General features: G+C 39.6%; 1 protein-coding gene and 1 long non-coding RNA gene across 2 annotated transcripts in view; one reads left to right on the top strand and one right to left on the bottom strand.

Annotated features, from left to right (window-relative positions):
- LOC122236274 (leucine-rich repeat-containing protein 37A3-like) overlaps positions 1-16,644 on the bottom strand; it is a 50,698-nt gene that overhangs the window by 10,832 nt on the left and 23,222 nt on the right. The window contains exons 8-11 of the mRNA XM_042977147.1: positions 9,436-9,459; positions 9,149-9,196; positions 8,511-8,585; positions 569-687 (exon numbers count right to left, since the gene is read on the bottom strand). Of these exons, the coding sequence (XP_042833081.1) occupies positions 569-687; positions 8,511-8,585; positions 9,149-9,196; positions 9,436-9,459 (266 nt within the window). The remainder of the gene's footprint in view (positions 1-568; positions 688-8,510; positions 8,586-9,148; positions 9,197-9,435; positions 9,460-16,644) is intronic.
- LOC122236279 lies at positions 2,134-14,792 on the top strand. Its single transcript, XR_006214352.1, has 2 exons — positions 2,134-2,219; positions 14,592-14,792. It is a non-coding gene; the product is annotated as an uncharacterized LOC122236279 (long non-coding RNA).

Below are 16,644 nucleotides of genomic sequence, written 5' to 3'. Positions count from 1 at the left end.
GCATCACTTGTACTCTTACACACTTATAAAAACAACAAAATAAACAAAAAGGTATCTCCACCTGTCCTATAAGACAAAGGGCACCTGAGACCTAACGCACGTAAAATCAGCTTATAAGCTGTGACGCACTATGTGAACAGGTTTTCATTTGGGGGTAGTTGACTTAATAATGTAACTGAGAATCTGACTTTTAACAAAGGAATAGTTCTTAGAAATTTAGGGATCTGAACTCTGAATGAGTAAAAATAATGCAATGACATCATTAGTTTAAAAATTTACCATTGTTAGGGTGCCTGGGTGGCCCAGTCAGTTAAGCATCCCTTTGGCTCAGGTCATGCTATCACAGTTCAGCCCCGCATGGGGCTTGCTGCTGTCAGTGTAGAGCCTGCTTCGGATTCTCTGTCCCCCTCACTCACTCTCTGCCCCCTCCCAGCTCACGCACGTGAATGCTCTCTCTCTCAAAAATGAATAAACATTAAAAAAAATTATCATTGTTGATTAAAAATAAAAGTTAAACCACAAATAAAATAAAAATTTACAAATTTATCATCAGGCAATTAGGACTTACCACAACGTGTGCCATTTGTCAGACATGCACTGTCACAATGTAGCTTGACGGTCTTACAGACAACCTCAATAGTATTTTTAAATTGGCAGAGACAGCAGGCCATACGGCTAGGTAAAATCCTATAAATGGAAACACAGACAATTAAATTAGTGGTAAAGGAGTTACTCGAGTAGGTAGAAGAGGCGGGCCAAAGTCATCACAGGGCTGTGCAAAAAGGAATTCTTGAGGCACATGGCCTGGATGGTTGGGTAGGGACCAGTTGGCCAACTGCTGCTCTTGAATATTATAAATACACAGATAGAAGGACAGACGTGCCCAACGGAAAGGTAAGGATGACATGGGGTATGGTACCCTTAGAATGAGATAGAGATTAGAACTGGGTGACACTGATCAGTAGTTTAATACACAGGTAACTCCTTCCAAGCCAAAAGTCTCACTTCGGGTTGAGAGCACACAGAAAGAGGGTAGACTTCTAAGAGTTTGAATAAATCTGAAATATGGCCCATACTGAGGATAAAAAGCAATCAACTTTGGCTCAGGTCATAATCTCGTGGTTCATGGGTTTGAGCCCCACATCAGGCTCTGTGCTGAGAGCTCGGAGCCTGGAACCTGCTTCAGATTTAACTTCCTCTCTCTCTACCCCTTCCCTGATCACTCTCTGTGTCTTAAAAATAAATAAATGTTAATTTTTTTTTTTAAAAAGCAATCAATCAAAAACTAATCCATCATCTACACAAATGCTACAATTAGCAGACAAGGACATTTAAAAAAGTTACTATAACAGTATTTCATATATGGAAAAAACCCCATGCCTCTACTTAACTCAATGAATTGTGCAACAACTTCAAGTGGCCTAATATATGTATACTTAGAGTCCACGAAGGAGAGGAGATATAAAAAAAATTTGAAAACCTAATAGCCCCCACATTTCCAAATAAGTAAACCCTATAAACTCACAAATCCAGGAAGGTCAATGAAATCTGAGCACAACATGGATTAAACTACATGTTTAGTTTAATCCATTAAACACGGATAAAACTACACCACGGCACATGATAATCAAACTGGTCAAAGCCAGCGATAAAGAGCAAATCTTAAAAGCAGCCAAAGGAACAAAACCACACATGACACACAGAGCAACAAAGATATAACAATGACAACATATTTCTTGTTGGAAATAATGTAAGCCAGAACTCGGTGGGGCAACATCTTTCAGGCAGTGAAAAGGAGAGGGGGACCAAATAGCCATCAAGCTAGAATTCTATACCCAAATCTTTCAAAAATAAAAGCAAGATAGACTATCTGAGACATACAAGAGCTGGAAGAATTCATCATTAGCAGGCTTACACTGTAGAAATGCCAAAGGAAGTATTTTTTTAAATGTTTATTTGAGAGACAGAGAGAGAGGGCACGTGCAGTATGCGTGTGCAAGGGGGAAAGAGCACTGAGGAGACAGAGAATCCCAAGCAAAGCCCAACGCGGGACTTGAGCTCACAAACTGTGAGATTATGACCTGAGCCAAAATCAAGAGTTGGATGCTTAACTGACTGAGCCACCCAGGTGCCCCTAAAGAAAGTATTTTTAAGCAGAAGGAAAACGATAGCAGACGGAAATGTGGATCCACACAAAGGAATGAAGAACATTAGAACTGGTAACTATATAGGTTACGATTTCACTTCACTATATGTATGTATATCATTTCACTATATGATTTCACTTATATGTAGAATCTCAGAAAAAAACAAACAAACAAGGGGTGCCTGGATGGGCTAAGTCGATGAAGCATCCTACTCTTGATTTCGGCTCAGGATCTCAGGGTCGTGAGATCGAGCCCTGTGTCAGGCTCCACGCTCAGCATGGATTAGATTAAGATTCTCTTAAGATATTCTCTCTCTCTCTCTCTCTCTCTCTCTCTCTCTCTCCTCTGCCCCTCTCCCCAACTTGTACACTCTGTCTCTAAAATTAAAAAAAAAAACAAACACCAAAAACCATAAGATACCTAGGAATAAACCTAATCAAAGAGGTAAAAGATCTGTATGCTGAAAACAATAGAACGCTTATGAAAATAAATTGAAGAAGACAGAAAGAAATGGAAAAACATCCCATGCTCAAGGATTGGAAGAACAAATATTGTTAAAATGTCTATACTACTCAAAGCAAACTACACATTCAATTCAATCCCTATCAAACACCAGTATTTTTCACAGAGCGAGAACAAACAATTCTAAAAGTTGTATGGAACAAGAAAAGACCCCGAATTATAATGTTGGGAAAAAACAAACAAACAAAGCTGGAGGCATCATGATTCTGGACTTCAAACTGTATTACAAAGCTGGAATCATCAAGACAGTGTGGTACTGCACAAAAACAGACACATAGATCAATAGAATAGAATAGAGAACCGAGAAATGGAGCCACAAATATATGGTCAACTAATCTTCGATAAAGCAGAATATCCAGTGGAAAAAAGATAGTCTTCGCAATAAATGGTGTTGGGAAAACTGGACCGTAACATGCAGAAGAATGAAACTAAACCACTTTTTTACACCATACACAAAAATAAATTCAAAATGGATGAAAGACCTAAATGTGAGACGGGAAACCATCAAAATCCTAGAGGAGAACACAGGCAGAAACCTCTTTGATCTCAGCTAAAGCAACTTCTTACTAGAGACACGTCTCCAGAGGCAAGGGAAACAAAAGTACAAATGAACTACTGAGGAGTGCCTGGGTGGCTTAGCGGGTTGAATGCCTGACTCTTGGTGTTGGCTCAGGTCGTGATCTCAGGGTCGTGGATTGAACCCCGCATCAGGATTCTCTCTCCACTTGAGATTCTCTCTCTCCCTCTCTCTCTGCTCCCCCCCATGTATACATGTATGTGTGTGTCCATGTTCTTAATTAATTAATTAATTAATTAATAGGGGCACCTGGGTGGCTCAGTTGGTTAAGTATCTGACTTGGCTCAGATCATGATCTTACAGTTCGTGAGTCTGAGCCCCGTGTCAGGCTCTGTGCTGACAGCTTGGAGCCTGGAGCCTGTTTCAGATGCTGTGTCTCCCTCTCTCTCTCTGCCCCTCCCCTGCTTGCACTCTGTCTCTCTCTCTCAAAAATAAACGTAAACAAACAAACAAACAAACATTTTTTTAAATGAATTATTGGGACCTCATCAAGATAAAAACCTTCTGGGGCACCTGGGTGTCTCAGTCGGTTAAGCTTCTGACTTCAGCTCAGGTCATAATCTCACGGTTTGTGAGTTCGAGTTCCGCATCGACTCTCTGTTGACAGTGCGGAGCCTGCTCAGATCCTCTGTGTCCCTCACTCTCTGCCCCTACCCCACTCTTGTGCTCTCTCTCTCAAAAACAAACATCCATGAAAAAAAGATAAAAAGCTGAACAGCAAAGGAAACAATCAACAAAATTAAAAGGCAACTGATGAAATGGGAGAACATATTTGCAAATGACATAATCTGATAAAGGGCTAGTATCCAAAATATATAAAGGACTCAACACCCAAAAAATCAAATACATAATCCAGTTAAGAAAAGGGCAGAAGACATGAATAGACAGTTTTTCAAAGAAGACATCCGGAAGGCTAACAGACACATGAAAAGATGCTCAATATCACTCATCATCAAGGAAATACAAATCAAAATCACAATGAGATACCACCTCACATGTGTCAGAATGGCTAAAATTAATAACTCAGGAAACAACAGATGTGGAGAAAGGGGAACCCTTCTGCACTGCTGGTGGGAATGCAAACTGCTGTAGCCACTCTGGAAAACAGTATGGAGGTTTTTAAAAAGTTAAGAATAGAACTACCCTACAACCCAGCAATTGTACTACTAGGCATTTAACCAAAGGATACAAAAATGCTGATTTGAAGGGGCATGTGCACCCAATGTTTATAGCAGCACTATCAACAATAGCCAAAGTATGGAAAGAGCCCAAATGTCCATTGATGGATGAATGGATGAAAGATGCGGTATATATATACAATGGAGTATTACTTGGCAATCAAAAAGAATGAAATCTTGCCGTTTGCAACTACATGGATGGAACTGGAGGGTATTACGCTAAGTGAAATTAGTCAGTGAAAGACAAAAATCCTATCACTTCACTCATATGAGGACTTTAAGAGACAAAACAGATGAACATAGGGAAGGGAAACAAAAATAATGTAAGAACAGGGAGGGGGACAAAACAGAAGAGCCTCGTAAATATGGAAAACAAACTGAGGGTTACTGGAGGGGTTGTGGGAGGGGGGATGGGCTAAATGGGTAAGGGGCACTAAGGACTCTACTCCTGAAATCATTGTTGCACTATATGCTAACTAATTTGGATGCAAATTTTAAAAAATAAAAAATAAAACAAGGTAAAAAATAAACAAAAAATAAACAAAAAACCAAATGAATGAATAAACAACAACAAAAAAGAGAAAACACTTGTAAATATGGAGAACAAACTGGGGATATGGACAAAATGAGTGAAAAGGGTTAAGAGGTACCAACTTGCAGTTATAAAATAAATAAGTCACCAGATGAAAAGTACAGCATAGGGAATATAGTCAATAATACTGTAATATACTTATTGTGGTGAGCATTTCATAATGTATATAATTGATCACTGTGTTGTGAGCATTTCATAATGTATATAAAAGATCACTGTGTTGTACACCTGAAACTAATTTAATATTACATGATCTATATATACTTCAATAAAAGAGATAATTGAGGGGCACCCAGGTGGCTCAGTCAGTTAAGCATCTGACTTCAGCTCAGGTCATGATCTCATAGTCTGTGATTTCAGGCCCCACATCAGGCTCTGTGTCTACAGCTCAGAGCCTGGAGCCTGCTTCAGATTCTGTGTCTCCCTCTCTCTCTGCCCCTCCCCCACTTGCACTCTGTCTCTCTCAAAAATACAAAAATAAAAAAAGATAACTGACTATTTAAACAAAAAAAATAATATGGTGTGCTAAAAGTAAAATGTATGAAAACAATAGCACAAAGGTCAGGAGGGGAACAATGGAAGTACACTATTTACTGTAAGGTTCTTATACTGTTCATGAAATCATATAATATCATTTGAAGATAGACTGTGATAAGTTAAACATGAACACTACAAACCATTAAACAGCTACTAAAATAACAAAACCTGAGTTGTAACTATTTATCCCCCCACCAAAAAATAATAAAACGTACTAAATCAACCCAAGAGCAGGAAGAAGAAGAAAAAGAAAAAGAAAAGAAACAAAGAACAGATGGGATACATAGAAAAGAGTAGACAGTAGCTTTAAATGTAAGCATATAAATAATTACATTAAATATAAATGGTATAATCACCTAATTAAAAGATAGAGTTGTCATACTGGATAAAAAAGCAAAAGCCAACTATATGCTGTCTATAAGATTCATCTTCAGTACAAAGATATAAGTAGGTTAAAAATATGGAAGAAATTATGCTTTGCTAACACTAATCAAACGAAACCTTGAGTGGCTATATTTACTATAGGACAAAGTCAATTTCAAAGCAAAGATATTACCAGGGATAAATGAGGTTATTCCATTGTGATAGAAATGTCAACTATTAGAAAAGACATAACTTAAAAATTTATGTATCTGATAATAGAACTTCCAAATATATTAAGGAGAATAGGAAAGAGAGACACATAAGCACTCAATTATAGTTGGAGATTTCAATATCCCTCTCTCAATAATTGACAGAAAAAATATATAGAAAATGAGTAATGATACATCAGACTTGAAAAATACTACCAACCTACTTGACCTAGTTGACATTTATAGAATACTCCACACCAAATCAGCAGACTACATATTTTCTTTCAAGTGGACACATAATATTTATCAAAATAGGCCATATTCTCATCTATTACCAGAATTCATTGGCTATAAAACAAGCCTCAATAAATTTAAAAGGATTTCAGTCATCCAACATATTGTTCTGTGACCACAATGGAATTAAATAACAAATTAACAGATCTGTAAAATCTCCAAATATTTAGAAACTAACCAACACACTCCTAAGTAACCCTATTGGTCAAATAAGTCAAAATGGATATTAGAAACTATTTTGTACCAACTGAAACTGAAAACACAACATGTCAACATGTGGGATGTTGCTCATATAGTATTCATCTTCCCCAGTGTCCACTTTTAAGAAACTAGAAAAAGAAAAGGAAATTCATCACTGAGTAAGGAGAGAAAATGGAATGATAAAGATCAAAGCAGAAATTTTTGAAAAGGAAAACAAAAATAGAGAAGTCAGTGTAATGAAAAGGCACTTTTTAGAGAAGATAAGTAAAACTGATAAACTTCTGGCCAGATTTATCAAGAAAAGACAAGAGAAGACACAAATTATCAATATCAAAAATGAGAGGAATGACATCACTACAATTCTACAGATACTAAAAGGATAATAAGGGATTATTATAAAATACTTTATGTCAATAACTTCAAGATGAAATAGATTCCCTGAAAGACATGAACTACTCAAAAAAATAAAGTATGTAATTTAAGTAGCACTATTACAAAAATAAAATCTGTAGTTTAACACTTTCTCACAAAGAAAGCTTCAAGCCCACATGGCTTCACTGGTGAATTCTAGCAAACATTTAAGGAAAAAATAATGCCAATTCTGCACAAACAGTACTAGAGAATTGAAGAGAGGGGAATACTTCCCAACTCAATTTTAAGGCCAACATTCACCTTATGAAAAATAGATAAAGACATTAGAAGAAAGGATAGATAGAAGATCTCATATACTGCTGGCTGCAATGCAAAATGGTACATCCACTTTAGAAAACAGGTAAGCAGTTTCTTAAAAAGTTAAATATACACTCAGCATATGATGTAGCAATCCTGCCATTAGGTATTTTACCACCTGCCCCCCTCCCCCAATGAAAACATATGCTCACACGAAGACCTGCATGTAAGCGTTTTAAGCAACTTTATTCATAAAGGCCAAAAAGCTAGAAACAACTCAAATGCCCATTAACTGATGAATGCATAAACAAACTGGTATATCCTCACAACTGCAATACTACTCGGCAATAAAAAGGAAATGAACTACTGACGTGTGCAAAAACATGGATGAGTCTCTGGGGTGCCTGGGTGGCTCAGTCAGATAAGTGACCGACTTTGGCTCAGGCCATGATCTCATGTTCCGCAGGTTCATGCCCTGTATTGGGCTCTGCGCTGACAGAGCCTGGAGCCTGCTTCGGGTTCTGTGTCTCTCTCTCTCTCTCTGCCCCTCTCCTGCTTATGCTCTCTGTTTCTCAAAAATAAATAAACGTTAAAAAAGTTAAAAAAAAAACAAACATGGATGAATCTCAAAAGGATTATGCTGAAAGGAACCAATCACAGAAGACTGCATACTGTATGATTTCATTTATTTATTTTTTTTAATGTTCATTTATTTTTGAGAGAGAGAGAGAGAGATGGAGTGCAAATGGGGAAGGGGTAGAGAGACAGGGAGACACAGAATCCGAAGCAGGCTCCAGGCTCTGAGCTGTCAGGACAGAGTCCGATGCAGGGCTTGAACTCACAGACCGCGAGATCATGACCTGAGCTGAAGTCGGACGCTTAACTGCCTGAGCCACCCAGGTGCCCCTGGTATGATTTCATTTATAAGACACTGTGGAAAAGGCAAAACTATAGGGACAAAAATTAGGTTGGTGGTTGCCAGGGCTGGTGGTGAGAAAAGGGGATTGGCTGCAAAGGCACATAGGGGCCTTTTGGGGTGACAGAAATGTTCTACGTCTCAAATGTGGTGGTGGTTACATAACTACACGTTTGTCAAAACTCATCAAACTGTATGCTTAAAAAGAGTAAATTTTATACCTCAATAAATCTGACTTAAGAAAACAATAAAACAAATCTAAGTAAACAACTAAGTGAAAATACACATAAGAAAAATCAACTTACAGTGTTTCCAATTCAACGGTCATCATGAGGATGCTCTCAACTGTTGTAAGTGACACCTGTGTTGATCCCATGTCTCTGAAGGAGAAAGCCCAAACATGCGTGATTTGAACCCAAGGATAAAAATTCTGTACCTAAAAAGATACTTAGCAACATGTGATTACTTCAATTCTGGCTTCTTTGTCAAGTCAGCTCAAGAGTTTTCTTGCTATGGACAATAATTTCAGAAAGCTCCCAATGAAGACATTTTATGTGCATCATCAAATTAATCACCTTGGTGCTCAACAGTACAATCCTTTTTACTCTTATCCTCGTTTTCATTCTCAATTGCATCCACCTCTCTTGATTAGTCTTTTTTTCTTTTAATATACACCTTACTCCACTTTCCACTTTGAGATAAATGGTATTTCTACCTACATCTACAAGTCCCATGTCTGTTATGTGTTCTTCAATACTACTCCTTCCTCTGCAGGCTATCTTGCCCATATACGTTTTTTCTTTGCTAATAATGCTTATTTCAATAACCCAGTTAAAATTCAAATTACGACTTTTTAACCAAAACGCAAAATACTTAATCTTTTGATGACAACAAAAAAGATCAGAAATCATCTCATGAGCCATGAGATTGTTGCAATACTTACAAATATTTTAATGCTGGCAACTTAAAAAGATAGGAATCTTCAACAGTTTTTTTTTTTTTTTCAACATTTTTTATTTATTTTTGGGACAGAGAGAGAGACAGAGCATGAACGGGGGAGGGGCAGAGAGAGAGGGAGACACAGAATCGGAAACAGGCTCCAGGCTCCGAGCCATCAGCCCAGAGCCTGACGCGGGGCTCGAACTCACGGACCGCGAGATCGTGACCTGGCTGAAGTCGGACGCTCAACCGACTGCGCCACCCAGGCGCCCCACGGAATCTTCATCAGTTGACAGAGGGTTACGACTGATAATTCTGAAAAATGCAATGGAATTAAAATTATCTGCATTTCCAGTAATGACTACCATGAAAGTTTATGTTCATTTTGGGGGTATGGAACTGGAAGGTGAAAACTAATCATTTTCTGCCTTTGCCTATAAATCACCCTTAGATTCTGTAAAGCACTCTTCCTTTGGGAACTACCCAGCTCTCTGGACGATAAAGTGGAGAACAGAAAGAGGAAAAAAAAAATTTTTTTTTTTACGTGGACAGCAAAGCAAAGATATGCCAAAGAACTTTTTGGGCTGAAAATCCTAGAAGTGACTATGCTGGTAGGAAGCCCAGGCTCTGTAGGAAATACTGTTTCTAGTGTCCTCTGTAATTCTAGGTGCTTTTCCTTTATCTCTAGAAATGTAAAAAATTCCACAGTTTAAAACACCCGGTTAAAGACAAAAATAGGACCAATTCCTCAGTTTGGGGGCCAAAGACAAAGGGATTAATCTAAGAGGAAATGGTGAAAGCTATACCCCCACCATGTGTATTCTCCTATGACAGCCTTTGTTAGGTGGCATATGATCCCGTTTCCTTATCCATCTCCTGGACTGCCAGCTCCTTGAGGGCAGGGACCATACTCTATTGTCATTTTTGTCCCTGTGCCTGACAGAGTGCTTGTTATTTACTAGTTACTTAGTGAAGGCTTGTTGAATAAATAACTTTTTGTCACTGCTTGACACAAGTTTTTATTCCAAAGTGCCGAGTAGATTTTCTTCTCAGTTCTTTACAGCAAAAATAAAGTGAAGGAAACAGGAAGAAAGAAAAGAAAATCTGCCTTTAGGTTGACTCTGCTCAAGAATCATCACTGTACTTTTGCAAAATTATAAGGATAATCATCACAACCAATACTATTGAGCCATAGGGCATCTGTGATCAGCATTTCACATTTAAACCTCACAATAACCTTATGTGATAGATACATCATTACCCCATTTTACAAGTGAGGAAACTGAAGTACAGAGAGGTTGTATAATTTGTCCCAGTTTGTCAAGCCAGTCAAGAAGCAGAGCTGGAATCTGAACTCAGTTCTGACTCCAAAGCCTGTATTTAACTTGTATGAAAAAAAAAGGGGGTTTAAAATAGCCGTTACCTTAAACTTAACTTTGAGAGCATTAAATATAGAAACACTTTGCTGAACTTCATCTCTCCATCTGGGAGAGCTTCTCTAAGAATTACATTTTCTATTTTTATTCCTTTCCTCTAATCATCTCCCATGATTAAGTATTTAATTAGCCTGTGATCATTGAGACTTTAGAGATTTCATTTTTTATTTTTGTATTCTATTTTTTGAGAGAGAGAGTACAAGAGTATGAGTGAAGGAGAGGCAGAGGAAGAGAGAGAGAGAGAATCCCAAGCAGGCTCCATGCCCAGTGCAGAGCCTGACATGGGGCTTGATCCCATGACCGCAAGATCATGACCTGAGCCGAAATCAAGAGTCAGGCAGTTAACTGAGCCACCCAGGTGCCCTGAGACTTTAGACATTTTAAAGCCCTGTTACAGGTGAATCAGTGAAAATGAGAAAGGAAGGACGTCTGAAAATTCATCCTTCCGTAAAAGCAACAACAACAACAAAAAACTAGCAAAAATGGTCAAAATCAACTTTCTCAGAACTTTGGAAATTTTAACCAATGGGCTTGCAGCAACCCGGAGAGCATTTATTAAAGAAAAAATTACTAATTTCTATGAGAACAGTGAGCTCTGTTGTTTTAACTTGTCCTCAACCTCTGCTCTCCATCGTGATGGTAGCCTTAAAAATTGCCCACATCCCAGGGGAACAGAATGGAGCTCAAGTTCCTTAAAGCCTCATTCCCAAGGAACAAACTGTCATTGTTTTACCTGTCTAGTGGGGTCCCTAAAAAACTTCACTTGAAAGCCTTGCCCTTGACCTCACTGAGAACTGCACAGTGCTAAAATAGCCTCTTCCCAAGGGGCATTTTTTGAAAACAATTATAGATAAATGTTTTAATCTGGCAGCTATGTGAGGCAATTGATAACAAGACAAAAAATAGCCTAAACAAAAAGCCTAAAAGGAAAAAGCTGAGAAATGAGATGTCCATAGGGACTTTGAAATGCTCCAACATCTTCCTGGGTAACTAGAAGACCACAAGACATATTCCTGGGAATGTAGAAAAAAAACCTTAGCACTAATAAATGAGTTCAGCAAGGTTACAGGACACAAGATCAATATGTAAAAATTAGCTTTATTTCTATACATCAGCAATGACTATTCCAAAAATGAAATTAGGAAAACAATTCCATGTATAACAGTACTCAAAAGAACAAAATACTTAGGAAAACATTTAACCAAAGAAGTGCAAGAATCACACTAAAAACCACAAAACGTTGTTGAAAGAAATTAAAGAAGATTGAAATAAGTGTAAAGATATGCCATGTTCACGGATCAGAAGAAAATATTGTTAAAATGGCACTATACCCCAAATTGAACTGTGGTTTCAGTATAATCCCTATCCAAACCCCAACTGACTTCTTTCCAAAAATTGGCAAGCTAATTCTAAAATCTGTATGTCAATTCAAGGGACCGAGAATAGCCAAAATGATCTTTTTAAAAAAAAAAAAAAAAGTTTATCTATTCATTTTGAGAGACAGCGAGCATACACACCCGTGCAGAAGAGCAAACATGAGCGAGTGTGAGTGGGGAAAAGTGTGAGCAGGGGAGGGGCAGAGGGAGAAGGAGAGGGAGCATCCCAAGCAGGCTCCATGCTGTCAGTGCAGATTGCAACACGGGGTTCCATCTCACAAACCATGAGGTCATGACCTGGGCTGAAATCAAGAGCCGGCCACTTAACCAACTGAGCTACCCGGGTGCTCCAAAACGATTTTGACACAGAACAACAAAATGGGAAGACTCACACGCCCTGGTTTCAAAACCTACTTCAAAACTACAGTAATCACGGTGTGGTACTGGCAAAAGAACAGACATGTAAGTTGATGGAACAGAACTGACAGTCCAGGAACAAATCCTCACATTTATGGCCCACTGATTTTCAACAAGGGTGCCAACACCATTCAACGTGGGAAGACTAGTCTTTTCAAATGATGCTGGGACAACCGTATATCCCCATACCAAATAATGTAGTTGGATTCCTACACTTCACACCATATATAAATATTAACTCAAAATGAGTCAAAGACCTAGAAGGAAGAGCTCAAGCTATAAAACTCTCAGGAGAGAAATCTTTATGACCTTGGATTTAGGCGACGGTTTCTTAGACATGACACAAAAAGCACAACAAACCAAAGGAAAAATAGATAAACTGGACTTTATTTAAAAATAAAAAAACAACCCAAAACTATCATATGTCTGATACAAGTCTAGTATCCAGAACATCCAGAATATATAAAGAACTCTTAAAACTCAGTGAAAAGACAAATAATCAAATGTTTAAATGGGTAAAGGATTTGAAGAGACATTTCGCCAAAGAAAATACATGAATGGCCAATAAGCACATGAAAAGATGCTCAATGTCTTAGGTCATTAGGGAAATATAAATCAAAGCTACAATGAGATACTACTCTACACTCACTAAGATGGCTATGATCGAACAGAGAGACAATGATAAGTGGTAGCAAGATTTGGGGAAACCAGAATCTTCATACATTGGTGGGAATGTAAAATGGTGTAGTCACTGTGGAAAACAGTTCGGCAGTTCCTCAAAAGGGTTAAATATAGAGTTACTACATGACCCAGCAATTCCACTCTTAGGTATGTACCCAAGAGAATTAAAAACATATGACCACACAAAAACTTGTACATGAATACTCATAGCAGCATTATTCACAATAGCCAAAAAGTCAAAATAATCCAAATGTCCAATAACTCACGAATGGATGAACAAAATGTGACTGGAGCACCTGGGTGGCTCAGTCGGTTAAGCATCTGACTTTGGCTCAGGTCGTCATCTCACAGTTCATGAGTTCGAGCTCTACATCAGGCTCTGTGGTTTTGGATCCTCTGTCCCCCTCTCTCTCTGCCCCTTCCCCGCTTGTGTGTGCGCTCTCTTTCAAAAATAAATAAACATTAAAAAAAGGAATGAAGTACTGAAACATGCTACAACCGGATAAATCTTGAAGCCAACAAGCCACGTGAGAGAAACTAGACACACATTTCTATGAAATGTCCAGAATAGGCAAATCCATAGGGGCAGAAGGTAAATTAGTTGTTGCCAGGGGCCTGGGAGGAGGGGGGAATGGGGAGTAAAGGCTGATGGGTATGGTATTTCTTTCGAGGGGGGCGATGACAATGTTCTGGAATTAGCAGTGATTATTGTCTATCAAAGTATACCATTGGACTATATACTTTATAATGTTGCATATTCTATTATGCGGACTATATCTCAATTTGAAGAAAAAAAAAAAAGAACCATGTTGTGATAAATAGAGAACCAGTTGCCAGAAGATCAAACATGTTAGTAGGTGGAGAAAAGGGGAGCGAAGATTCAAACTCTTCCACAACGGAGGTCAGAGGGAGTTAGCGGTGCGGCTGGGAGCCATGCATTTTTGTTCTTGCCTTGGAAACTCCCCTATTCTTCCTATTCCAGCCCCTTCTTCTACGTTTTTTCAGGCCCATTAACATGTCGGGTTTGTGTAACACTAGTTAATATCCAGTCAGACGATGTTATGAAGAGAAAGAACGTGAGTGTCACATGTCTGGTTAAACACAGTTCCTCAACCTTGAGGCTCTGAATGTCCTTTGGCTTTGAAAAAATAAAAATGGCATTAATACCTACAAGCTTACTGGCGGGCTCTGTGCAAGTAACCTCTTCCACGTGTGTGTCTTCCCCTGCCCACTTCTCCCCCCCCCCCCGCCCCGCCCCCCTGGCTCCCTATTAAGAAAGACTATGAAGAATTATGCAGCCAAAACAATTTAGTAGTTTGTTATCCTTCCCCCAACTATCTCAGTGCTCTACCCCCACTGTCCCCCCCTCTTTCCTGGTAGCTCACCCATGGCCTTATACCCATCGGCTCGGTGCTTCCTCTTACCCAGGCAGCCCTCCTGCTGAGATGAATGCCCTGTGTTTATCTGTAGTGAAAACAAAATACAGGCCACTCCAATACAGGCCACTCCAAGTTATCCTGTCTCCTCCTGTCTTTAGTGCCGCCTTCTCTTCATGGAGCTATTGTGCCTGAGCCAAGGGGAGAATGAGAACTGACCCGACAGGTTACATCTGCTGGACCGACAGCAATTGTTTTTCCACAGACTGCGATACGAACGAACGGTGGACGCTGCACTAGACATCATCTCCATTTCCGTTCAATTCCCTCATGTTACAGATAAAACGTGTGCTGACTCAGTCTATTGGCTTTTGGATATTCGTGGGCTTATCTTTATGGGAGTAAAACATAACAACAGTTATCCTCAAAGACTGTCTCATAATCAAAGTTGAAGAAATACTGTTCTAGATATTTTTTTGTTTTTTAAAAAACTCTATCTTATTTGAAGAGGAAAACTCAAGTATTTTTGCAAAAGCTTTCCGTTGCAGAGCAACGGGACAGACTAAAGGTAGCTCACAAAATAAGGGAACATTTCTTACGTGTTATTTTTTTTTTCTCCAAATTCTTCTACAGAGGTCCAGACAGATGGGCTACGTTTCCTTTCTATTAACTGAGGAGACAGAGAAGACTTGAGGACTGAAGCTTGTCACCACTGTCCTGAATGTACTGAAATCCTAACAGCTTTAGCTGAAAAAATGTCCAAAGCAGGCAGTGAAAATACATTTCAAATAGGACAGACTCCAAACTCTCTATGCTGGAATCCCAAGGCATGGAGGGAAAACTGGCTCCTTGGAGGAAAGCAGTTGAAGAAATAAGTAGAGTGATCTAGACCCTATTCCAGTATGTTTGAAGTACTTGGGGATAGAATAACCCCTTTCCTTTATTCATCTACATAGGTTCATGGGCCATGAGAACATGACTCCCCATGCGAAGCTCCTCAATACAAGACATCTAACGGCATCACGTAGATCCTCTCTCAGGGGTTGGGCGGGGGGAGGGGCGAAGCCTAAAGAATCTGAAATGGTGAGCCCATGTTTTAATTCAAGTTCTGAGAACAGCCTTGAAGAGGAGTTTCTGGCAGTGAGGAACAGCCCAAGAAGCAAGGGCCCCGGAATCAGGCAGACCTAGGTCTGAATTCTGGCTGTCACTTCCTGGTGAAGGGACTTAAGTAACGAACGTCTCCGAGTCTTTTTAGCAGCATTTACCTCATAAGGCAACTTGAGGATTAAAGGAAAGAGCATGTGCAAAGCACCTAGCATAAGGCTGGGCACAGAGTGGGTGCCTAGCAGTGACGATGTGATATTTGCACCAGGCGGTGAGCAGGAAGCCTGGGGATGCCCATAGGTGGCATGGCCAGGAGCTCCCGAAGCATAGGGAAAAGGAGCTCCCTGCTCGAAAGGTCCTATTCCAGTGAGAAGCTGACTCCAAGGGACGACGCCCAAAAGGCCGGTTGTCATTCAGGTCCTACCTAGTGCCAGGGAATGCGGAATTGTATTACTCGCGAAGCTTCTTAAGTGGTTCTGTCACTTATTGACAGTGTGAACCTAGGCAAGTCACCCGATGTCTCTGAGTTTCAACTTCCTCATCCCCGAAATGAGGATGATACTACCTGTATCACAAGAGTTGCTGGAAAAACGAAAATGAAGTGCCGTGTGAGGGGCCACATCCGGAGCATTTCCCACGTGCCAAGCTCTATTCTAAGAGTTTAAGACACACTGTCTTACTTGCAGCACAAGCGAAAGGTCTCAGCGTAGTGCCGGAGCGCAGTAAATACCTAACAGAGGTAGGTATTAAAGAAATGATATGGGGCAGAGGAGCAACTACCATGCTTCCCAGAGAAAGAAGATGCCTTGGCATATACGTGGGAAGAATCAGATGCAGCTGGGAGAAGAAAAGTAACAGTTGGGTATGACTATCGCAAAGCTTCTGAACTACCACACACGGAAAATAATAAAAGTTACCCTAAATCACCCCAAAAGGACAGCCCTGAGTTGTCATCTTCATCCTTAACGTTGATGCCTTTCTGAATCTGAGAAGAAGCTGTCAGGATTTCCAGTACATACCAAAAAGCGATGACAATATCCTGAAGTGTGTCAACTTGTGTGGGCACGCAGCCGTCTAAAAGGAAGCAGATGGCGGTTGACCGGGGGAGCG

This window comes from Panthera tigris (genome assembly GCF_018350195.1).
Source record: "Panthera tigris isolate Pti1 chromosome E1 unlocalized genomic scaffold, P.tigris_Pti1_mat1.1 chrE1_random_Un_scaffold_62, whole genome shotgun sequence".
NCBI lineage: Eukaryota > Metazoa > Chordata > Mammalia > Carnivora > Felidae > Panthera > Panthera tigris.
The sequence above is the reverse complement of the archived record's forward strand: the minus strand, read 5'-3'. Positions and strand labels throughout refer to the sequence as shown.